Below are 24,358 nucleotides of genomic sequence, written 5' to 3' on the forward strand. Positions count from 1 at the left end.
GACAGCAAGGCCAGGCGGTGGCTTGCCGCTGTCATACATTTAGCAAGCGGGACCAGAGCCAGGTCATGCCCTCAGAATCGTAATCCTCTCCTGGCGGAGAGGTGGGAGGGTCAGTTTGAAGGAAGAGGTGGACTTTTTGCCTGGTTCCAGGGGTTCCTTCAACGCCAAGTCTCAGATGAGTCTCCAGCTCACTCTGGCCTCAGTTTCCCCATAGGCAAAATGGGGCTCATGCTTCCTTTTCCGGAATGTTGAAAGAGTCAGGTCATGAACTAACATCTGTCTTGTTCTTGAGAAAGAGTCAGATCATGAGCTAGCATCTATCTCACACTTAAGAAAGAATAAGATAATGAACTAGCACCTTCTTAAGCCTGTGGTGCTTCCAGCATGTCAGCACAGGCTCTCTGGAAGCTTCATCCTGTGTCACAGGACAAGAGAAGCCTGGTTCAAGGCAGAGGTGGGAAATAGGCAACACCCGTCCGTCTGTCTGTGTGGCCTTTCCACCTCTCACCCCCCGCCTCACTGTGCGTGTGACCCTCCCTGCTGACCAGGATTGCACCACGCTGCTTTGTCCTGTATCCCCAGCCCCAAACACCACACCTTTCCCTCTCTCCATCTCCTGCCCCATGGCTCACAACCTCAGCATGGCTGTGCAGCTCTGGTTAATCTTATAAGGACAAACCATCCACCGGGAGAACGTTTAAGTGCCTACTAAGCGCCACCTGCCAGAGTCCTCGCAGGTGCACGTTTGGGTATGTACAGAGGCGGAGAAATAAAAAGGAAAGAATAAAGCATTCTTCCTGCCCTTGAGGAGTCCATACCCCGGCAAGGAGAAGAGACACATAAACAGGTCATTGTAATACAAGATAAGCACTGTAAAAAGAGTAAGTACCAAAGCGTTGAGGGAATTCGAGAAAGTTGTGCCTAGGAGGTGATATTTCAATTGAGACTTGAAAGGATGGGTAGACATCACCCACAGGCGGGGAGGTAAGAGCGATGTTCTTTTACCCCAGGCGACTGCATGTTAACAGGACCTTCGACATTGCTACCCAACAGAGGGTCTAACGGTGAGGATTTCAAACCTGGCTGTGGATAGATCAGGACAGTGGCCTCTAGAATCTTCCTCCGTCTGCTCAAGTAGACCTCATCCACAGGCACGCCCCATCCCTTCCTCCCTGCTTCCCTGTTTTTGTCCCCTTGTTTCTTCATGTGCCAGGCCCTCTGCCAGGCACTGGGGATACAGGGAAAAGCAGCTCCCAGGCCAGTGAGGGAGACACAGGCATGAACAGACAACAGTATGATGCCATAGGAAAGCCAAAGCAAACGAAACGTGGAGGAGGTGATGGCTCCCACTGCAAGACACTTATCTACTTTGCAAAAAGCTCCACCGTAAGGTCCTTCTGAGTGTCTAACCTGCCAGTTGGACCAAACTTAGAGAATCCACTCAAGCAGTGCTAGTGAGGGTACTTACACTTTGAACCTCTGAGGGCTTCCCCACCGAGACTCCCTCAGGCCCCACGAAGGGAAGGGAGGCTGTGTGTTTGGGATTACGTGTGTATAGTTTTACACATGTCATGTTGTGATGGACTTGATCGTGGTCAACATCCAGCCGTTTTCTTTGTGGATGAGTGGATGCTACAGCCCAAACGAAGCAGCCAGGGCTGTAGGATGGGCATAAGGGAGAAGACCAGAAAGATGAGAGTCTTAGGGTCTTGTTGGTAAATCTGCTGCATGCCAGCCACCTGGCTCCCCCTGCCCCCCTGTCCGTCCCCAGATAAAGTGACCCCTGAGGAAGGAGCAGTCGTGTCCCCGAGGAAATGCTGCTGGTGCCCCTGCCTCCAAACTCTTGCCTCTGGGAAGCAGAAGGGGCTGTCGCATCGGGAATACGGAAGGAAGCTACAGCGCAGGGGCAGGGATAACGTCCTGGCCCGTTTCTAGCTGCCTCTGCTATTTGTGGAGCCAGAAAGCCTTCCTCCCCACAACTTACAGCTCATCCTCCTATCCACACCCTGCTCCCTGCTGCCGGCCTGTGCAGCCCGACATCTCTCATTCAGGTTGGCATCTCCCACCCCAACGTCAACACGGGCGTAGTTACGCAGGAAGAAAGGGCCCGGTCTCGTGGGCAGGCTCACTGCAGAGGGCCCCTCCCCCGCCCTGCCTTAGTGGGCCCGGGGCAAGCCACGGGGCCCAAGAGACACTTGATGGGTCCTTTGTAGCAGCAGATGAAGGTCAGTCTCCCATGTGTGACTTTGATCCCCTCATCTCCTACTTCTAAGATCTTGCTTAATCAGATCTTTCCTAAAAAGCTTTGCAACAAATCTCTTCATCTTCTCTCACGCTCCCTTGATTCAGACCCTTCATAGTAACTCGCCTGGGAAGCAGTAAGCTTCTCTCGTTCATTTGATCATCCACCCACCTGTTCATTCGATAAACCCTTGTTAAAGCATCTGTGACGTGCCAAACACCATGCTAGGCACTTGATGTACAAATATCAGTAAGACAAGGTTCCTGCTGCTGAGGAGTGCAGGAGGTAGATTTTGATAACCGGTTACACGTCTGTGATAAAACCCAGTTCATGTTATAATGGAGACGCAAAAGAGGATAGTGTCAACTCGATGTGAGGAGGGGAGGGTGTCACAAAAGGTTTCGTGGGGAAGATGCTGGCCGACTTGTCAGTCCAAGGAGAGGCCTGAAGAGGCCCAGTGTGCCTGGGCTTGTGGAGTTTATCACACTTGGCTGGACCAAGGGGTGCCAGGACGGGGCCAGAAAAGGCCAAAGGGAGCCTCTCCGGGGGGACTTGATGGGCTCTCCTAAGGAGCTTGGACTTCACTCTGGAGGAAAGCAATCAGTGATATGGCCAGTTTTGTATTTTAGAAAGGTCCTTCTGGTGGCACTTCTGGGGGGGACGCAACTCTGCCACCCTAGAGATGGTAAGGGCCTGAGCCACGACTCTTAACAGTGGGGGCAGAGGGGGGGCAGGTGTGAAAAGCACCTGAGCCCTGGGGCTCAGAGGCAGATTAGACGTGGGGAGGAAGAAGGCCAGCCTGTGACCTGGAGGGCTGCTCTCACGGGGAGATGGACCTCTTCACTGGTGCCCTGCCTCTAGGTCCACCCCTCTGCGCCCCTTCACACTGCCACAGGAGCATTCTCTCTAATGTGTAAAGGGCACTAGTGTGTAAAGTGATCAATTTACTCTCGTGCATAAACACTGCAGTTCTGTGCGGTGCCCTCCGATGAAAGATGCTCGCCCAGCTTTCCAGCCCTGCCTCCCTCCAGGCCCCATCTCATACCCCGTCCCCCAAGCTGCCATGCTGTTTCCCACCCCCAAGGAGGTTTGCAGTACTCTTCCCTGTCGGCCTCCCCAGCCTACGCCTCCCACCCACCCGCCCGCCTCTCCCTGCCCTGCGCTGGAGGAAAGCGATCACCTCCTACTCTGTGCTGCCACTTGCCGTGGATGTGCGTCTGTCAGGGCGCAGGGCACACACTGTGGCCGCCTCTTCCTCCAGGTCTCCGGGGGAAGGACGCCACGCCTTGTGCTCCGGCCACGTGACACAGGCCCAGTTCCTGTCAGTGACCAGGTTCACATGTCTGTGCCTTCTCAGGAGACCTCAAAGATCTGGTCACAGAGTGGGCCATCAGCCCTACCCCCAGGGGCCGTTTTTGTAATAGCTTTAATGAGATAGACTTCACGTACCATACAGTTGGCCCCTTTAAAGTGTACCACTCACTGCTTTCCAGTGTAGTCACAGGGTGGTGCAACCATCACCACAATCTAATTTTTGAACATCTTGTCTCCCCAGAAGGAACCCTATACCCATTCGCAATCCCTCCCACTGCCGCTCCTCGTCAGGCCTTGGCAACTACAAATGTACTTTCTGTCTCTGTAGATTTGTCTGTTCTAGATATTTTATATAAATAGAAACACACAATATGAGGCTTTTTGCGCCTGGCTTCTCTAACACAGCATAACGTTTTCAGCATTACGTTCATCCACGTTGTATCGTGCGTCAGTACCTCATTCTTTTTTACGATCAGGTAATATTCCATGGTACGGGTATACCACATTTGTGAATCTGTTCAACAGCTGATGGACATTTGGGTCATTTCCCTTTTGGGGATATTATGAATAATGCTGCAGTGGTCATTCGTGTACAAGTTTTCATCTGAACATACGTTTTCGTTTCTCTTGAGTATGTATCCAAGAGCAAAATTGCTGGGGTCATAGGGCAACATTTTGAGGACCTGTATAGGAAACTGTCTTCCAGAGTAGCTGCACCATTTTGCACTCCCACCAGCGATGTCTGAGGGTTCCAGTTTCTCCACATCCCCACCTACACGTTAGTCTGTCTTTTTGATTATGACCGTCCTAGAGGTTATGAAGTGGGATCTCACTGTGGTTTTGATTTACATTTCCCTGATGACTAATGATGTTACACATCTTTTCTTGTGCTTCTTGGCCATTTGTATACTTTCTTTGCAGAAATGTCTGTTCAAAGGCTTTGCCAATTTTTAACTGAACTCTGTCTTTTCATTGTTGAGCTGTAAGGGCTTTTGTAGATCCTGGATACAAGTCTCGTCCAAGGGCCTTTCTCTATGCCGCACTCAGCCACCTGGAATGAACGAGAGGGACCCTGGCACACAGGCCGGAGGAGCCAGTGGGTGGCCGCTGTGAGCACAGGTCACCCCCTGAAGCTCACTCTTCTGGGATTTCTTTCAGCCGAGTGTGGCGGGACGGTGAAAGGAGAGGAGTCGGGGCAGGTGCTGTCACCCGGGTATCCAGCTCCCTACGAGCACAACCTCAACTGCATCTGGACCATCGAGGCCAATGCCGGCTGCACCATCGGGTAAGTGCCAGGGCCAGCAGAGGAACCGTTGCCAGCTGTTCAGGGGAGTCATCACCAGTCCACCAGCCAGTGGCTGGCCCTGCCCACCTCACCTGGAGGCCCTGGTGAGCAACAGTGGTTGCTATGACCCCGGGCTCAGGCCGGGGCCCATGGAAAACCTGAAAAGGCCAGCCTCGGCATCACAGGGCTGTAATCCAAGTTCAGACAATTCACTGGCCTAGGCGGTACGGTGTCCGCACAGCAGCTGAGGGCATAGGCGTGAATCCCAGCCCAGCCGTTTGCCATTTGTAGGACTTTGGGTAAGTTTCTTCTCCTCTCCATCTGTGGCGTATGAGTTATAATGTTGGCTTCTCGGGATAAAGCATCTAACCGAGACACTGCAGGTAATGTACTCAGCACAGTGCTTGAAACATAGGAAATACTTATTCATGGTTCGGTGGTGGTTTCTCTGATGGTAGTAAAGGTCAGTTTAGAACTGTATGACCCCAGATTGCTTCCCTTTCTCAGTCTGAGTTTCTACGTCTGTAAAATGAGAACAAAAATGCTTGTGATTTAGAGTTGTGGAAGCAAGAGTCAGAAAAGCCCAGCATACTGTCAGGTACTGTGTACATATTCCCTCAAAATGTAACTTCTTTTCCACGTACGTGCTTGACTAACAGGAAGTACTTTTTGGAGTTCCAAAGAGTCAGAGAAGAAAAGAGCTTTACAATTTATTGAGCACAGGGCCTGGCACACGTAACGTCTTATTAACTCTTCACAGTAGCCCTGGTAATACGAATAGTAAGCCCTAAAAATAAATAGACATTCTTATTACTCCCATTTTATAGATGAGAGAACTGAGATTCCAGGAGAATTCATAGTGTGTCTAAGCTCACACAGTGAAGCAGAAAGGCTGGGGCGTGGATCCAGGTCTTTCTGAATCTTCGCACCAGATGCTGCTGCTGGCAAACTGGGTTCAGAGGAGCTGTGAGGAAAAGAGGAGGTTGGCGTGGCAGGATGGATGAGGTATGGCTAGAGAATTGAACCAGGCAGTTGGAGCGGGAATGGTCTGGCTGGCGTGGGGAATGCCTGCGGAAAGGAATGGGAGACAGACTGGGTTAGGAAGCAGCCTGCTGACGGAGGATGCTAAATGCCAGTAAGCAAGAGGGCGCCGTGGAAGGTTCCTAAGCAGGGTTATTTACAGTGGAGGGAGCTCATGGGAAGAAAACCAGTCAAAAGTCTGTCGCAGTAATCCAGGGATGAACTGTTGAGACTTTGGAAGAGTGGGGAGTCAAGACAAGAGGCAGAAGTGTGGCTAGGAGAGGTTCCCTGCCCTGGCGAGGTCTCCGTGAAGGGGAACTGGCTGAACGGGTGTGTTGCTGCCAGAGATACAGCTGTTTGCACATTCGCTGATGTACACATGGTCTTAGACCCAGTCCAGTTAAAGAAATGTATGAAGTGTTTGCCACGTGCAAGTTTTTGAGCTCGGCCCTGTGCAAAATGAGGTCAGCAGAGCTCTTGGGGGTTTTGTGTTAAATACAAAACTTCATCCCACACTGCTTCTGGAATCACTTTCTGGAAGCATGCCTGGTCAACTCACACTCTAACTAGAACCCTTGCGTGGCACCCATGCTCACAGGAGCTGAACATCTTATCCTGGTTTTCAAGGCTGTCAGGACTTCAACCCACCTCCCAACCTTATTTCCCACCACTTCTCTTCAATGACAAAGCTGAATTGCGAGTGGCCCCTGTACATGTACTCACGGCCGTGCTCAGTGCCTTGGTTTCCACTCTGCCCTCCCCGGAATGCCCCCCTCCCTCCAAAGACTTAAGTCTACAACTCTCGCTCCCTCAAAGTCAAGTGCACATGTCAGCTCACCCAGGAAGTCTCCCCCAGTCCACTCGCAGGAGACTGCTAGGAGTCCTTTCTCCGCTTCTGCGTTCCCATTGCCCATGGCCTGTATTTCCCTTATGACACTGACCACTCCTCTCCTCCATTTATGCTCCTGCTTTAGCTCCCCAGCCAGAGCCACGCTCTCTGCCCGATTCATCTTCACAAGTCTCCTGGCTCTCAGCACAGTGGCAGAGGCTTAACAAGTGTCAAGTGTTGAATGAATGAATGAATGAAGCAAGCAGGACCCAGATATAAAGGTAGATTTATGACTAGCAGATCCACGAAGGTCCCTCAGTAAATAGTAAATGAACAATGAATTCGTCACAGGTGTCTCCATATACAAATCAGGAGGTTTTCCCATGTTCCCGCCTTGCACGTTACTCATTCATTCATTCGTTCCTCCATGTAATAGCTGTCTGCTGAATACGTGGCAGTGCCTGTGGGAGACACTGGCGTTGCCCAGATGAATAAGACCACGGCCGCTGTTGGCAAAGAGGAGATGTGCGTGTACACAGAGCGAGGTGGTGGAAGGAGGGGGCAGGGGACTGAACAGTTGGACAGGAGACCAGAGAGGCTATCCTGGAAATGAAAACACTAGAGTAAGTCGTGTAGGATGGAGAGGAGTTGCCAGGTAGCCAAGGAAGAAGGTTGGCAGGACAGAAGGGCCTACTAGGCAGAAGAGGTGACGCAGGGTGTGCGGGCTCAAGGAGCTGGTCCCCATGGCTGGAGCATCACCTGAGATCTGGTGGAGGGATGGGCCATGGTGAGGGATGAAACTGGTGGAGCGGGCTGCATGCAGCCAGAGCACAGAGGACCGTGGCGGCCGTGATGCTGAGTTTGGCCCTGTCGTGGCAGCCTTGTGGAGAAGGGGACAGATGGGGTCTGGGACCCCAGTGAGGAGGAGGCCTTCTCCAGAGTGTCGTCGGGATGAGGAGACCTGAACCCTGCCAGTGGCGATGGGATGGAGAAGAAGGATGGAGAAGAAGGATGGAGAAGAAGGGATGAGTTCAGGAGACATTTAAGGAGTCACACCAGCCGGTCTCACTCGCCTCAAGAAATGTGGAAACAGATTTCTTCTGTTTCCCTGTTTTTTGTTGTGCATCATACAATATGTACAATAGAAAAGTCGAGCAGTATGCCGAGCACCTGCGTCCCTCCCACCTAGACTCAACTACTGTGAATATTTGCCCGCTTTCTTTTTTTTCTCTCTGTCCCTTTTTTTTTTTTTTTCTTTTTTGGCTGAATCCCACAAAGGTAACTGTAGACATCCTGATACTTCTTGCCTAAGTACTTGGGCGTGCATCTCCTCCATGACATAGTAACCTTAGCACACCCATGACATGCGCCATCAGTCCCCGGGAATTCAGGTTTAGGAGAAGGGTGGGAGGAGAGCCGAGAGATCTCAGCGCGGCTGACAGGGAGAGCACAAGAATTCAGTGATGGCATTTCTGGGCAGACGTGAGGACTGTTATCACTTACAGGAATGATGGGTGTGGGGTGGGCTGGAGGGGAGAGCAGAGCATCCCTTCCTAGCCCTCAGGAAGAGAGGATCGAGACAAATAGAGGAAATATTCTCTCCAGAGATAGAAAGAACTCTAGAGGGGGCCTGCTGGCTGTGTGTGTGAGGACCCTGAGGTGGGGAATGGCGGGGAGAGGATGCAAGTGACCTCAGCCCTCCATTGGGAAGGTTTCTTGGAGTCACACAACCTCGAAGGAGCTGATGCACATGAGCAGAGGCTGCACGGAGAGTGGCCAAAAGATGGGGATGGAGTGATGGGACACTTTCGCCTTCCTCCTGCGATCCCTCCACCCCAGGCTGCCGTGCCAGCTAGCGTCTGCAGTGTCCTCGTGCACATCTGTACTCTAGCGTGTTCTCTCCCTCTCTCCTCTCTCTCCCTCACCGCCCCCCATATCCCGCCACCCCTCCCTGGAATCACCGGCCACAAAGTTAAGGGAATTTGTAATCAGATAGAATTCAGACAAACACAAAAAAGCCCCTTTTGTGTTTCTGCCCTTATTCAGAGTAAGACTTAGTTATTATTTTTTAAGTGAGAATTTCTTTACGGAATTTTTCTTTATAAAAAGGAGATACTCATTTTTAAAAATTTAGAGTACAAACCATAAAGAAGTTTATAAAGTAGAAATCAAAAGTCCCCATCGTCTTACTCTGTTCTCCTCTGCACACCCTACATAAGATAGCCACTGATATCCATTTGTTCAGCTTCCTCTTTTAGGTATTTTGTATGCCAGCGTCTACAGAAAGCAAATGCAATAAGCATGCTTGCTAAAACGAGATCACCTCTTTGAGTGGCTCGGTAACTTGCTTTGTGTTTTACCCTTTACTCATATATCATCATCTTATCCTCTCAGTCTATATAGATCAGCCTCATCCTGGTTAATGGTTACAGGGAATTCTGTTGTCTGTACAACCATAATTTATTTAACTACTTCCCTATAGATAAAGTGAATATTTTCAGTTTTTCGCCCGAGTAAACATCCTTACACATGAATCTTTAAACAGTTGTCCAGTGAGTTCCTTAGGATATGTTCTTAGAAGGCAAATTTTGATACATGACCTCAAATTTCCCTCTAGCTATTGCAGCAATTTACACATCTACCAAAAGCCTGCTTCCCTACCCAGCATCACTTTATGTTGTCAATCCTGGCAGTGTTAACCAGTTTGATGGGCAAGATGGTATTTAATTGCCTTTGCTGCTTCAAGCTCTTTGTATATTTTTCTATGGGGGAGTTTATTTTTTCTCATATAGACTGTTCAGCTGGGTTTATTTCTAGTCTGTAATTTGAGATTAGATTTCTTTTCAACCTGAGTATTTAAGAATGTCTTAAAAGTTACTAAGTTATATATTTTGTATGATTTTTAAATCAGTTCCACTTTTACTGCATTGTGCCCTTGTTACTTTTTGAATTTTTTCTTACTTATGTTCTATGTATATTTGAAGAAAGGGGAAAGAGTTCAGGGATTTATACATTTCTTTTACATCCAATGTATTATGCTTTCTTTCAAACAAAATATATTATGCTTTTTATTGCTTTTTTTTATTTTTAACTCTTCCAATTTTTAGTTGATTTGATTTAATTTGCTCTGTTTCTCCTCTGGTGGTTTGAAAGATCCGTATCCCATTTGCATTCTGCCAATGGTCTTGTGTTTTCACTAATTCTGTTTTCAACAGTATTTATTCTGTGATTCCTCCCTCTTTATTTCGGAAATCTTGTTTTGGCTTTCGTTTTTATTTCAAGAAAACTGTACTTTTTGTTTTCAGATTTCTCTTGACAGCTTACTTTTGTTTTTATCAATGCATTACCATCTTGCATCTCTCTGAGGACAGTATTTATGTTTTGTTTTACAACAGCTCCTGTTCCCCACCCCACCCCACCCCACCCCGCATCGACTGCGTCCTGCAGTTGGGCCATTTGGGCTGATCATTTGAAGAGCTGACTATCTTTGTGTCCCAGTTGTCTTCCCAGTTGTCATTCATTCAGTATCAAGTTGCAGCTGAGAGCCAGACTCGGCCACCACACTACCTACCACTCTTATTCTCTCTGTAGCTTGGGAAGCTCTTCAAGCAGGCACCCTGTGCCTCAGTTCTCTTCCCTGTAACACGGTGATTAAAATGGTACCTACCGCTTGAGGCTGCCGTGAGGATGAAGTGAGCTAACATATCCGAACAGTGCCTGGGACGTAATTCCCAAATGTGGAGAACCCCCTCCACGAGCTGTAGGTGGTTGTTCATTTGACCCAGATGGGCATCCCAGAGCACAGCAGGTGATAGGTCACCCCTTAGATCACAGATGGTGGTGCCGTGCTGTTGGTGGGGGCAGGTGTCAAGCAGGTCTTTCCCTTGGGTGTGCCAGCCGGGAGGGGATGTGCGACAGCCCACAGGCCAGTCCATGAGACTGTCCCCGGGGGCGCAGACAGAAGGCTTGCAGATGCCTCCCAGCACCCTGCTCAGCCTCGACGAAGCATTGGAGGCAACGGGAGGGATCCGTGGTTGCCTCACCCCAGCAAGCTGGGCAAAGAGAGTCCCTTTCCAGGAGTGCCCGGGGGGACAGTGGGTGGCTGCAGGGATTCACGTTCAGGCTGACCCCTGGGTGGGGCCCATGTAGAAAAGCGGGCCCTTCCTGGGTGTGCACAACAAGGGTGGGCTGGCTGTGAGACCCTGCCCTTGAACATGGGGGCGGGGGCGGCCTACAGCATTTGGCAAGTGTTTCTCCCTGAGGGCCAAGAATGGCACAGGCTGACTGATGAACTCTGTCCAGGCCTGGCAGCTAACAGCAGGAGAACAGACCAGGGAACTGTGCCCTTCATGTCACCCCTAACTATGTTGTCAGTTCATAGAACATGGAAGTTTCAGCCCACATGGGTGGGACCTCTTCTCAGTTTCCAGTGTTGGGTCTGAGTTTTCCTTTTGATAATCAGTGGACCAGCTCAGATGACAACTGGGGAAGAGCGGGAGGCAAAGCCTTTTGCTCTTGGGCCTCCCCTCTACTTAGTGTTTATCCAGTCTCTACAACATACCAGGTTCTAGATCAGTTATTATTGTCCCCATTTTATAGATGGGATCATTGAGGCCCAGAAAGGATGAATGTCTCACAATTACCCAGTGATACAGATTTCAGGCCCATTCTGTCTGGCCCCAGTCTACTCTTCTGACCCTGGTTTAGTTCCATTTAGCAAACCAGGACATTGAACACCTTCTATGTGCCAGAGACTGTGTGATGCAGTGTGGTGGGAAACACAAAGGTCAGACCACAGCCAGTCCTTGTCTGCCAGGGGCTCATATTCTAGTGGGAAATAGGCAAATAATCAGGTACCCCCAAGACAGTAAGTGCAAGCCAAGTTCAGAAATGGGGAAGAGAAAGACAAGTTCTACCTGGAGGTGTAGAGGGGAAGCATGCCAATTGAGGGGAAGGAGAGTGAAGGCATGAACCTAGGGGAAAGTATAGGAACTGTCCACAAAGGAGGAACAAGCAGTCACTTGATGTGGCTGGATGTGGGGGGACAAGGTTGCATGGGTAGAGACGGGTCTCTGCGGGACCCTGAATGCCAAGATGAGAACTCTACATGGATTCCTCAGGATAACGAGCAGCCACTGGAATAATTTGAAGACAGTAACGACATTCAGTTCATTTAAAAGCTTGGAGCACTTAGTGCCAGGCATTCTGCCAGTCACTGAGGGTATAAATATAAATAAGAAACAGTCTTTTCCCTTGAAGGTCTCAGTCTTACAGATAGAAATTTTATCCATTAGGAATGAAAATTAAAAAAAACTGACTAAAGCTGGCTTCAGCAGATGGGGGTTCACTTTTTCTCCTGGAAAAAGAATCTGAAGATCCCATCCAGACCTGCAGCTGCTCAGGATACCATTGCTTTTCTTCTTGTTCTGCCATCCTTAGGCTTTCGTCTTCATAGTTACCTAGTCAGCTGCTGCAGCTCCAGGCATTGTGTCCGTGTTCCAGTCTCAAATAAGAGGGAAGAGGAAAGGGAGCAGAGTTTTCTTCTAGGGAGGGTTTACATATTTATTGAGGAAGAACCCCCATCCTCACAGACATCTTCCTACATTCCATTAGTCTGAACTTGCCATGACTGGCTGAGGGAAAGTGAGATATCAGTTTTGTTTTGCTTTTACAGTTTCAATAGTAGAGACAGATGAGAGGTTTGGAAATGGAGTACAGAGAAGCCTACCTATAGTGCCTACCTAGATTCTTATATAACAAAATAAATGCTATAGTAGAAGTATGTACAAAGCACAATAGAAAGCATTTGCAAGGCCAGTTCATAATTTTAGGTGGCAGCTGAGGGGCAGGGTGTTACAGACAGGAAGTGCTGGTCTAGCTACACTTTACCGAACAGTAGTAGTTCACCATGCAGAGTGGAGGTAAAGACCTTCCAGGCATGTAAAAGAGAGGAAGGGTGGGTAGCTGCTTCTGAAAGAGCTCATTATCTGGTATGCCGTGATGATATCTCCACTTCAGGAAGTTCAGTGGCAGCAATGCAGAGGATAAATTGACTGGGAAATCAAGGAGGAATTGAGTATAACTGTTTGAGGGGTCCTGGTTACACTCAGAAGAACTGAGTACAAATTAGATGGAGGTTGAGAGCTCTATGTGGCTGGCTATAAAGAAGGGAAGGGGGAAAGGGATAAGACACAGTGCTTTGCTGGTAGGCTTTCCATGAAGAGATCTGGGGCACTTGGAGAATGGAGAACTTATTGTTCCTGGAAGCTCTGATTTCTGCTCCTAATGCCCATTTAGTTATAAAGTTCATGTTTGGCTAATAGTCCTAGTTTGTTGATTTTTAACTGTGGAGATGCTTCTTAATGATTAACACGAGGGCAACCTGGGAACTCTGTTCTTGGCTGTTGGTTAAGATGCAGTAGGATTGCTGAGAGAGGGGGCCATGGTTTTGATTAACCAGAACCCCTGCCCAGTGGAACTTGTCTTCCTGGGAGGATGCCGGACTAGACAAAACATCTGGCTGTGCCTGAAGCCCAGATGGCCCCGCTGCAGTTTCATATCAATCAGAGGGCAGCAATTCCCCACTGAGGTCAGTGAGGCTTCCCTTTACCCAGCAAGCAGGCAGCTGGCCCAGAGGAGGCACCAGAAGTAAAGCTTCTGTTCATAGCTCTTGCCAGGAATTGTGGCTTCAGGCTTAGCAGCTTCCAGAAAGTTTATTTTCTTGCAGTAACAGCAAGTCAGACCTTAAACAGAGAAGGTCCATGTACTCATACCACAAGAACTGACCTCCTGAAGGAACTGAACAGATAAGCACAAACACAATGGGCATGGCTTTGTCAGATTTACAATTTCAACAAACCAACAAAAAGGAGCTCAAAGGTGTTTGAAGGAGAGGATGTAGGTAACCTGGTAGGTATAAATGTAGCTTTAAGAGTGGTGGTGCACTCTGGCACTTTAGCTTTTCATAGGTTAACTCTAGAAAAAGAAAAACTACTTCAAATTATCCAAGAATAATAATCCAGCCGAGCTACACTGGATAGTTGAATTGGCCAGCATACACCAATTTGACTGCCAGTTTACAATCCCAGAAATGAATTCCAACATCTCTTAGGAAGAAAATAAACAGTTCAACCAAAGAAATGCAAACCTTGTTGGTTGGCCACATTGGACCACTATAAATCTCTCCCTTTCAAAAAATAAGTAAACAAATAAGCAAAAATTAAACTAAATTAAATGAAAAACTTGTGATGCTACTTAAAACATACCATTCTTAAAAAAAAGAGAACCATTTTCCTAAAGAAATAGAAACAATTTCCTGAAAAGATTTTACCATAGTAGGCAGAGGAAATTTTAAATGGGTATATAGATAATATTCTCATTTAAATATAAGAAATAAGGATGAGAAATAGCAGAAAATGGATGGTGAAATGGAGGAAGAGAGCTCCTGAACTAGAAACACAGTGACAGAGACAAGTGAAGAATGAAAAGAAACTAAATACAGAAGGAAAATTACAATCACAGTAGTTGTCTTGTAAGAAATAAAAATATTGAAATAGCAGGCAAGCTGGAGAATCTCTCTGAGACCGAAGAGAAAAGGTGTGAAGGTGGAGAAGTAATGAAAGAAAAGTTGCCAAATGTGGAAAGCAGAGCACCAATCCAGGCAGCATAAATGAAGAAGAACAATTAACAAATGGAACAATTAACAAAAGGTACAATAAAACACATGATGGCAAACTCTTCTTATCCCTGGTGAATTGAAAGGACTCACCGAGTTCCAGGCAAAAGGAATAAGATACAACTTGATGAAAAATGAAGCAGTTCCATGGAGAACAAAAAAATCCCTATAAGCATTTGACAAAACACACACAGGTAAGCACACAATCAGCCCTCAGCAAATAAAACAGCCATTTCCGATAAACAATCACAACTAATCCAACCCTCCTGAAGTTTCTCCTCTAACATCAAAGACCAAAGACTTTGGAGAATCATTGATTCAGCCAGGATATAATATGCACAAGAGCCACAGAAAATTGCCCGCCTGGGCTTGCTGAAGAACTTGCAAAGAGAGGGCAGCAGGCCCCCAAAGTTATCAGGTCCTAAAGCCTGGAACCTGTAAACATTACCTCATTTGGTAAAAGGATCTTTGCAGATGTGGTCAAACCAAGGATTCTGAGATGAAGAGATTATTGTGGATTATCTGGATGGGCTCTAAATGCAATCATATATATCCTTATAAGAAGGAAGCAGAGGGAGATTTTATATACACAGAGGAAAAGGTGATGTGAAGACAGACACCGAGATTGGAATGATGAGGCCTCAAGCCAAGGAATGCCAACAGTCACCAGAAACTGGAAGAGGCAAAAAATAGATTCTCCCCTAGGGGCTCTGGAGGGAGTGCAGCCCTGCTGACACCTTGATTTCCACATAGCAATACTGATTTCAGACTTCCGGCCTCCAGAACTTCAAAAGAATAAAGTTCTGTTGTTTTAAGTCACCACATTTGTGGTACTTTGTCACAGCAGCCACAGGAAACTAAAATAGACATAATTTTCAGCCTACTGAGATGTTTAGGAAAAAACTATATAAAGAATTGATGACCATGAAAGATGATATTTAATTTGAGTCTGTAGTCCCTGCTTGTATTGTCAGTGTTTTGATAGTTGGCGGAAGGCAGAGGGGAAAGTAAAATCTTTTTAGCTTTTCTGTCTTACACAAAGGAGAGTGAAATGCTATATTCTTTTTCTTTTTTTTTAACATCTTTATTGGAGTATAATTGCTTTACAATGGTGTGTTAGTTTCTGCTTTATAACAAAGTGAATCAGCTATACATATACATGTATCCCCATATCTCCTCCCTCTTGCATCTCCCTCCCACCCTCCCTATCCCACCCATCTAGGTCGTCACAAAACACTGAGCTGATCTCCCTGTGCTTATTATTTTTCTTAAAGTTGATAATTAGAGAAAATACCCATTTAGGAATATTTTTGAAAATGTTTAAAAATGCCTAAAGTAGAATGAAAAAACAAAAATGTATACTTTGCAAATCACTGAAGGAAATGTGAAAATTAAGACATGTTACAAAGAAAAAGGAAATAGCAAGAAAACATAATAAACAAAAAGCATAAAACAGGTTGATGGAGATAAGCTTCTATTAGTCTCCCTATATTAGGCTCCTTTCACGTGAGACCCTCACAGTCCTCCAGTGAGTCCTCAAATTTGGCCAGCTGAGAAGGGAAAGAGAAGGCATCAGAGAGTAGAACAAAACTTGTTTTAAGAGTCAGGTCTTCCTCCTCATCCCACTGACCAGAACACATTTCCCAGCTCACCTAATTATAAGGGAGGTTGTGCCTAGGTGGAAGAAGAAACAAGAGTTTGTGAACACATAACATCATCGCTGCTTCAAGAACAAACATATCAATTCTGAAATGAGTATAAATTCACTTTTGTCTGGCCGCTCCACAGTGCGAGGTAGAAGAAAATAAGAGGAGAAGAGGTGGTCCCTGGAGCAGGCCAGGGTTGCAGGAGCTCAGGATGGCTGGGGGAGGATTGAGGGATCAGCCAAGAACTAAGGTCAAGTGGGAGAGCAGAGTGCAAGACTGAAATGCTGAGCTAAGAGTCTGCAAAAGGAGTGGGCAGAATGATGTGTGAGCATCCCAGCGGGAGGCCCCGAGATGAGGGCACACAGGAAAAGGGAGCCTCTACTGTTACGTGTGGAGCTTTCACTGACCAACCTGTGGGTAGGGAGGGAGCTGTAAGGAGATTTGAGCTGGTGCACACAAGTTAAATTTCCATATTGCAAGCAAAAGAGTCTCAAGTACGGTAAAGAAAAAATAAATGCTGCTAAGAACAATAGAATATTAAAAAGTTGAGACAAAGGAATAGCATGAGAACATACATAAATAAAAACAGGGGTCACAATATTGCTTTTCTTTTTTTTTGTTGTTTTACATCTTTATTGGAGTATAATTGCTTTACGATGGTGTGCTAGTTTCTGCTTTATAACAAAGTGAATCACTTATACATATACATATGTTCCCATCTCTCTTCCCTCTTGCGTCTCGCTCCCTCCCACCCTCCCTATCCCTCCCCTCTAGGTGGTCACAAAGCATGGAGCTGATCTCCCATGCTATGCGGCTGCTTCCCACTAGCTATCTATTTTACGTTTGGTAGTGTATATATGTCCATGCCACTCTCTTGCTTTGTCACAGCTTACACTTCCCCCTCCCCATATCCTCAAGTCCATGCTCTAGTAGGTCTCTGTCTTTATTCCTATCTTACCCCTAGGTTCTTCATGACATTTATTTTCTTAAATTCCATATATATGTGTTAGCATATGGTATTTCTCTTTCTCTTTCTGACTTACTTCACTCTGTATGACAAACTCTAGGTCCATCCACCTCATTACAAATAGCTCAATTTCATTTCTTTTTATGGCTGAGTAATATTCCACTGTATATATGTGCCACATCTTCTTTATCCATTCATCCGATGATAGACACTTAGGTTGTTTCCATCTCCTGGCTATTGTAAATAGAGCTGCAATGAACATTTTGGTACATGACTCTTTGAATTTTGGTTTTCTCAGGGTATATGCCCAGTAGTCAGATTGCTCGGTCATATGGTAGTTCTATTTGTAGTTTTTTCAGGAACCTCCATACTGTTCTCCATAGTGGCTGTACCAATTCACATTCCCACCAGCAGTGCAAGAGTGTTTCCTTTTCTCCACACCCTCTCCGGCATTTATTGTTTCTAGATTTTTTGATGATGGCCATTCTGACTGGTGTGAGATGATATCTCATTGTAGTTTTGATTTGCATTTCTCTAATGATTAATGATGTTGAGCATTCTTTCATGTGTTTGTTGTCAGTCTGTATATCTTCTTTGGAGAAATGTCTATTTAGATCTTCTGCCCATTTTTGGATTGGGTTGTTTGTTTTTTTGTTATTGAGCTGCATGACCTGCTTGTAAATTTTGGAGATTAATCCTTTGTCAGTTGCTTCATTTGCAAATATTTTCTCCCATTCTGAGAGTTGTCTTTTGGTCTTGTTTATGGTTTCCTTTGCTGTGCAAAAGCTTTGAAGTTTCATTAGGTCCCATTTGTTTATTTTTGTTTTTATTTCCATTTCTCTGGGAGGTGGGTCAAAAAGGATCTTGCTGGGATTTATGTCATAGAGTATTCTGCCTATGTTTTGCTCTAAGAGTTTGATAGTTTCTGGCCTTACATTTAGGTCTTTAATCCATTTTGAGCTTATTTTTGTGTACGGTGTTAGGGAGTGAACTAATCTCATACTTTAACATGTACCTGTCCAGTTATCCTAGCACCACTAATTGAAGAGGCTGTCCTTTCTCCACTGTACATTCCTACCTACTTTATCAAAGACAAGGTGATCATATGTGCGTGGGTTTATCTCTGGGCTTTCTATCCTGTTCCATTGATCTATATTTCTGTTTTTGTGCCAGTACCATACTGTCTTGATTACTGTAGCTTTGTAATATAGTCTGGAGTCTGAGAGCCTGATTCCTCCAGCTCCATCTTTCGTTCTCAAGATTGCTTTGGCTATTCAGGGTCTTTGTGTTTCCATACAAATTGTGAAATTTTTTGTTCTAGTTCTGTGAAAAATGCCAGTGGTAGTTTGATAGGGATTGCATTGAATCTATAGATTGCTTTGGGTAGTAGAGTCATTTTCACAATGTTGATTCTTCCAATCCAAGAACATGGTATATCTCTCCATCTATTTGTATCATCTTTAATTTCTTTCATCAGTGTCTTATAATTTTCTGTATACAGGTCTTTTGTCTCCTTAGGTAGGTTTATTCCTAGATATTTTATTCTTTTTGTTGCAATGGTAAATGACAGTGTTTTCTTGATTTCACTTTCAGTTTTTCATCATTAGTGTATAGGAATGCCAGACATTTCTGTGCATTAATTTTGTATCCTGCTACTTTACCAAATTCATTGATTAGCTCTAGTAGTTTTCTGGTAGCATCTTTAGGATTCTCTATGTATAGTATCATGTCATCTGCAAACAGTGACAGCTTTATTTCTTTTTCTCCAATTTGGATTCCTTTTATTTCCTTTTCTTCTCTGATTGCTGTGGCTAAAACTTCCAAAACTATGTTAAAAAAGAGTGGTGAGAGTGGGCAACCTTGTCTTGTTCCTGATCTTAGTGGAAATGGTTTCAGTTTTTCACCATTGAGGACAATGTTGGCTGTGGGTTTGTCATATATGGCCTTTATTATGTTGAGGAAAGTTCTCTGTATGCCTACTTTCTGCAGGGTTTTTATCATAAAAGGGTGTTGAATTTTGTCGAAAGCTTCCTCTGCATTTATTGAGATGATCATATGGTTTTTCTCCTTCAATTTGTTAGTATGGTGTATCACATTGATTGATTTGCGTATATTGAAGAATCCTTGCATTTCTGGAATAAACCCAACTTGTTCAGGGTGTATGATCCTTTTAATGTGCTGTTGGATTCTGTTTGCTAGTATTTTGTTGAGGATTTTTGCATCAATGTTCATCAGTGATATTGGCCTGTAGTTTTCTTTCTTTGTGACATCCTTGTCTGGTTTTGGTATCAGGGTGATGGTGGCCTTGTAGAATGAGTTTGGATGTGTTCCTCCCTCTGCTATATTTTGCAAGAGTTTGAGAAGGATAGGTGTTAGCTCTTCTCTAAATGTTTGATAGAATTTGCCTGTGAAGCTATCTGGTCCTGGGCTTTTGTTTGTTGGAAGATTTTTAATCACAGTTTCAGTTTCAGTGCTTGTGATTGGTCTGTTCATATTTTCTATTTCTTCCTGATTCAGTCTTGGCAGGTTCTACTTTTCTAAGAATTTGTCCATTTCTTCCAAGTTGTCCATTTTATTGGCATAGAGTTGCTTGTAGTAATCTCTCATGATCTTTTGTATTTCTGCAGTGTCAGTTGTTACTTCTCCTTTTTTATTTCTAATTCTATTGATTTGAGCCTTCTCCCTTTTTTTTCTTGATGAGTCTGGCTAATGGTTTATCAATTTTGTTTATCATCTCAAAGAACCAGCTTTTAGTTTTATTGATCTTTGCCCTCGTTCCCTTCATTCCTTTTTCATTTATTTCTGATCTGATCTCTATGTTTTCTTTCCTTCTGCTAACTTTGGGGTTTTTTCTTCTTCTTTCTCTAATTGCTTTAGGTGCAAGGTTAAGTTGTTTATTCGAGATGTTTCCTGTTTCTTAAGGTAGGATTGTATTGCTATAAACTTCCCTCTTAGAACTGCTTTTGCTGCATCCTGTAGGTTTTGGGTCGTCGTGTCTCCATTGTCATTTGTTTCTAGGTTTTTTTTTATTTCTTCTTTGATTTCTTCAGTGATCACTTCATTATTAAATAGTGTATTGTTTAGCCTCCATGTGTTTGTATTTTTTACAGTTTTTTTCCTGTAATTGATATCTAGTCTCATAGCATTATGGTCAGAAAAGATACTTGATACAACTTCAATTTTCTTAAATTTACCAAGGCTTGATTTGTGATCCAAGATATGATCTATCCTGGAGAATGTTCCATGAGCACTTGAGAAAAATGTGTATTCTGTTGTTTTTGGATGGAATGTCCTATAAATATCAATTAAGTCCATCTTGCTTAATGTATCATCTAAAGCCTGTGTTTCCTTATTTATTTTCATTTTGGATGATCTGTCCATTGTTGAAAGTGGGGTGTTAAAGTCCCCTATTATGAATGTGTTACTGTCGATTTCCCCTTTTATGGCTGTTAGTATTTGCCTTATGTATTTTGGTGCTTCTATGTTGGGTGCATAAATATTTACAATTGTTATATCTTCTTCTTGGGTCAGTCCATTGATCATTATGTAGTGTCCTTCTTTGTCTCTTGTAAGAGTCTTTATTTTAAAGCCTATTTTGTCTGATATGAGAATTGCTACTCCAGCTTTCTTTTGGTTTCCATTTGCATGGAATATCTTTTTCCGTCCCCTCACTTTCAGCCTGTATGTGTCTCTAGGTTGAAGTGGGTCTCTTGTAGACAGCATATATATGGGTCTTGTTTTTGTATCCATTCAGCCAGTCTGTGTCTTTTGGTGGGAGCATTTAATCCATTTACATTTAATGTAATTATCGATATGTATGTTCCTATTCCCACTTTCTTAATTGTTTTGGGTTTGTTATTGTAGGTCTTTTCCTTCTCTTGTGTTTCTTGCCTAGAGAAGGTCCTTTAGCATTTGTTGTAAAGCTGGTTTGGTGGTGCTGAACTCTCTCAGCTTTTTCTTGTCTGTAAAGGTTTTAATTTCTCCATCAAATCTGAATGAGATCCTTGCTGGGTGGAGTAATCTTGGTTGTAGGTTTTTCTCCTTCATCACTTTAAATATGTCCTGCCAGTGCCTTCTGGCTTGCAGAGTTTCTGCTGAAAGATCAGCTGTTAACTTTATGGGGATTCCCTTGTGTGTTATTTGTAGTTTTTCCCTTGCCACTTTTAATATGATTTCTTTGTATTTAATTTTTGACAGCTTGATTAATATGTGTCTTGGTGTGTTTCTCCTTGGATTTATCCTGTATGGGACTCTCTGTGCTTCCTGGACTTGATTAACTATTTCCTTTCCCATATTAGGGAAGTTTTCAACTATAATCTCTTCAGATATTTTCTCAGTTCCTTTCTTTTTCTCTTCTTCTTCTGGAACCCCTATAATTCGAATGTTGGTGCGTTTTATGTTGTCCCAGAGGTCTCTGAGGCTGTCCTCAGTTCTTTTCATTCTTTTTTCTTTATTCTGTTCTGCTGTAGTTATTTCCACTATTTTATCTTCCAGATCACTTATCCGTTCTTCTGCCTCAGTTATTCTGCTATTGATCCCATCTAGAGTATTTTTAATTTCATTTATTGTGTTGTTCATCATTGCTTGTTTCATCTTTAGTTCTTCTAGGTCCTTGTTAAATGTTTCTTGCATTTTCTCTATTCTATTTCCAAGATTTTGGATCATCTTTATTATCATTATTCTGAATTCTTTTTCAGGTAGACTGCCTATTTCCTCTTCATTTGTTAGGTCTGGTGGGTTTTTATCCTGCTCCTTCATCTGCTGTATGTTTTTCTATCTTCTCATTTTGCTTATCTTACTGTGTTTGGGGTCTCCTTTTTGCAGGCTGCAGGTTCGTAGCTCCCATTGTTTTTGGTGTCTGTCCCCAGTGGCTAAAGTTGGTTCAGTGGGTTGTGTAGGCTTCCTGGTGGAGGGGACTAGTGCCTGTGTTCTGGTGGATGAGGCTGGATCTTGTCTTTCTGGTCGGCAGGTCCACGTCTGGTGGTGTGTTTTGGGGTGTCTGTGGACTTATTATGATTTTAGGCAGCCTCTCTGCTAATGGGTGGGGTTGTGTTCCTGTCTTGCTAGTTGTTTGGCATAGGATGTCCAGCACTGTAGCTTGCTGGTCGTTGAGTGAAGCTGGGTGCTGGTGTTGAGATGGAGATCTTTGGGAGATTTTCGCCATTTGATATTATGTGGAGCTGGGAGGTCTCTTGTGGACCAGTGTCCTGAATTTGGCTCTCCCACCTCAGAGGCACAGCACTGATTCCTGGCTGCAGCACCAAGAGTCTTTCATCCACACAGCTCAGAATAAAAGGGAGAAGAAAGAAAGAAAGAAAGGGAGAGAGAGAGAGAGAGAAAGGGAGGGAGGAAGGGAGGGAGGAAGGAAGGAAGGAAGGGAAAGAAAGAAAGAAAGAAAGAAAGAAAGAAAGAAAGAAAGAAAGAAAGAAAGAAAGAAAGGAGGATAAAAGAAAATAAAGTAAGATAAAATTAAATTAATTAAAATAAAAAATAATTATTAAGAAAAAAAATTTTTTTAAAGAAAAAAAAAATGACGGATAGAACCCTAGGATAAATGGTGAAAGCAAAGCTGTATAGACAAAATCTCACACAGAAGCATACACATACACACTCACAAAAAGAGGAAAAGGGGAAAAAAAAAATCTTGCTCTCAAAGTCCACCTCGTCAATTTTGGGATGATTCGTTTTCTATTCACGTATTCCACAGATGCAGGGTACATCAAGTTGATTGTGGAGCTTTAATCCGCTGCTTCTGAGGCTGCTGGGAGAGATTTCCCTTTCTCTTCTTTGTTCGCACAGCTCACAGGGGCTCAGCTTTGGATTTGGCCCCACCTCTGCATGTAGGTCGCCGGAGGGCGTCTGTTCTTCGCTCAGACAGGACGGGGTTAAAGGAGCAGGTGCTTCGGGGACTCTGGCTCACTCAGGCCGGGGGGAGGTAGGGGTACGGATGCAGGGCGAGCCTGCGGCGGCAGAGGCCAGCGTGACGTTGCACCAGCCTGAGGCGCGCCGTGCGTTCTCCCGGGGAAGTTGTCCCTGGATCCCGGGACCCTGGCAGTGGTGGGCTGCACAGGCTCCCGGAAGGCGGATGTGGATAGTGACCTGTGCTCGCACACAGACTTCTTGGTGGTGGCAGCAGCAGCCTTAGCATCTCATGCCCGTCTCTGGGGTCCGCGCTTTTAGCCGCGGCTCGCGCCCGTCTCTGGAGCTCCTTTAAGCAGCGCTCTTAATCCCCTCTCCTCGCGCACCAGGAAACAAAGAGAGAAGGAAAAGTCTCTTGCCTCTTCGGCAGGTCCAGACTTTTCCCCGGACTCCCTCCCGGCTTGCCGTGGTGCACTAACCCCGTGGAGGCTGTGTTCATGCCGCCAATCCCAGTCCTCTCCCCGCGCTCAGACGGAAGCCCGAGCCTCAGCTCCCACCTCGCCTGCCCCGGCGGGTGAGCAGACAAGCCTCTTGGGGCTGGTGAGTGCCAGTCGGCACAGATCCTCTGTGCGGGAATCTCTCTGCTTTGCCTTCCGCACCCCAGTGGCTGCGTTCTCCTCCGCGGCTCTGAAGCTCCCCACTCCGCCACCTGCAGTCTCTGCCCGCAAAGGGGCTTCCTAGTGTGTGGAAACCTTTCCTCCTTCACAGCTCCCTCCCACTGGTGCAGGTCCCGTCCCTATTCTTTTGTCTCTGTTTATTCTTTTTTCTTTTGCCCTAGGGAGTTTCTTGCCTTTTGGGAGGTCTGAGGTCTTCTGCCAGCATTCAGTAGGTGTTCTGTAGGAGTTGTTCCACGTGTAGATGTATTTCTGGTGTATATGTGGGGAGGAAGGTGATCTCCGCGTCTTACTCTTCCACCATCTTCCCGATTCCCCACCCCCGCCATCTTCCCGATTCCCCCCGGCTTTTCTAAATAAAGGTAAAATTCAAGGTTAAAATATATATATACATATTAAAAGGGACAGAGGGAATTATTTCACGTGATAAAATGCTTAGTCCACAAGTGTGTCAACAGTCATGAATCTTTATGCACCAAATAACCTAACAAGAAAACTTAAAGCAAAATCTGTCAGAAAAACAAGAAGAAATTGACAGCCATAGGAGACTTTAACGTATCTCTCTTAATGCAGTAAAACAAATACAGTTAAGTCTTCTACATATAAACAAGTTCCGTTCTCAGAGCACATTCGTTAAGTCCCATTGTTCGTAAGTCCAGCAAAGTTAGCCTAGGTACCCAACTAACACCATCGGCTATAGAGTACTGTACTGTAGTAGGTTTATAATACTTTTCACACAAATAATACATAAAGAACAAACACAAAAAATAAAGAAAACATTTTTAATCTTACAGTACAGTGCCTTGAAAAGTACAGTAGTACAGTACAACAGCTGGCATCCAGGGGC

General features: G+C 45.1%; 1 protein-coding gene across 6 annotated transcripts in view; it reads left to right on the plus strand.

The window, feature by feature from the left end:
* CSMD2 (CUB and Sushi multiple domains 2) overlaps positions 1–24,358 on the plus strand; it is a 671,005-nt gene that overhangs the window by 467,510 nt on the left and 179,137 nt on the right. For all 6 annotated transcript variants that reach the window (XM_060308114.1, XM_030870139.2, XM_060308126.1 and 3 more), the window contains one exon: positions 4,715–4,841. In XM_060308114.1, the coding sequence (XP_060164097.1) occupies positions 4,715–4,841 (127 nt within the window). The remainder of the gene's footprint in view (positions 1–4,714; positions 4,842–24,358) is intronic.

This window comes from Globicephala melas, chromosome 1 (assembly GCF_963455315.2).
Source record: "Globicephala melas chromosome 1, mGloMel1.2, whole genome shotgun sequence".
Lineage (NCBI taxonomy): Eukaryota > Metazoa > Chordata > Mammalia > Artiodactyla > Delphinidae > Globicephala > Globicephala melas.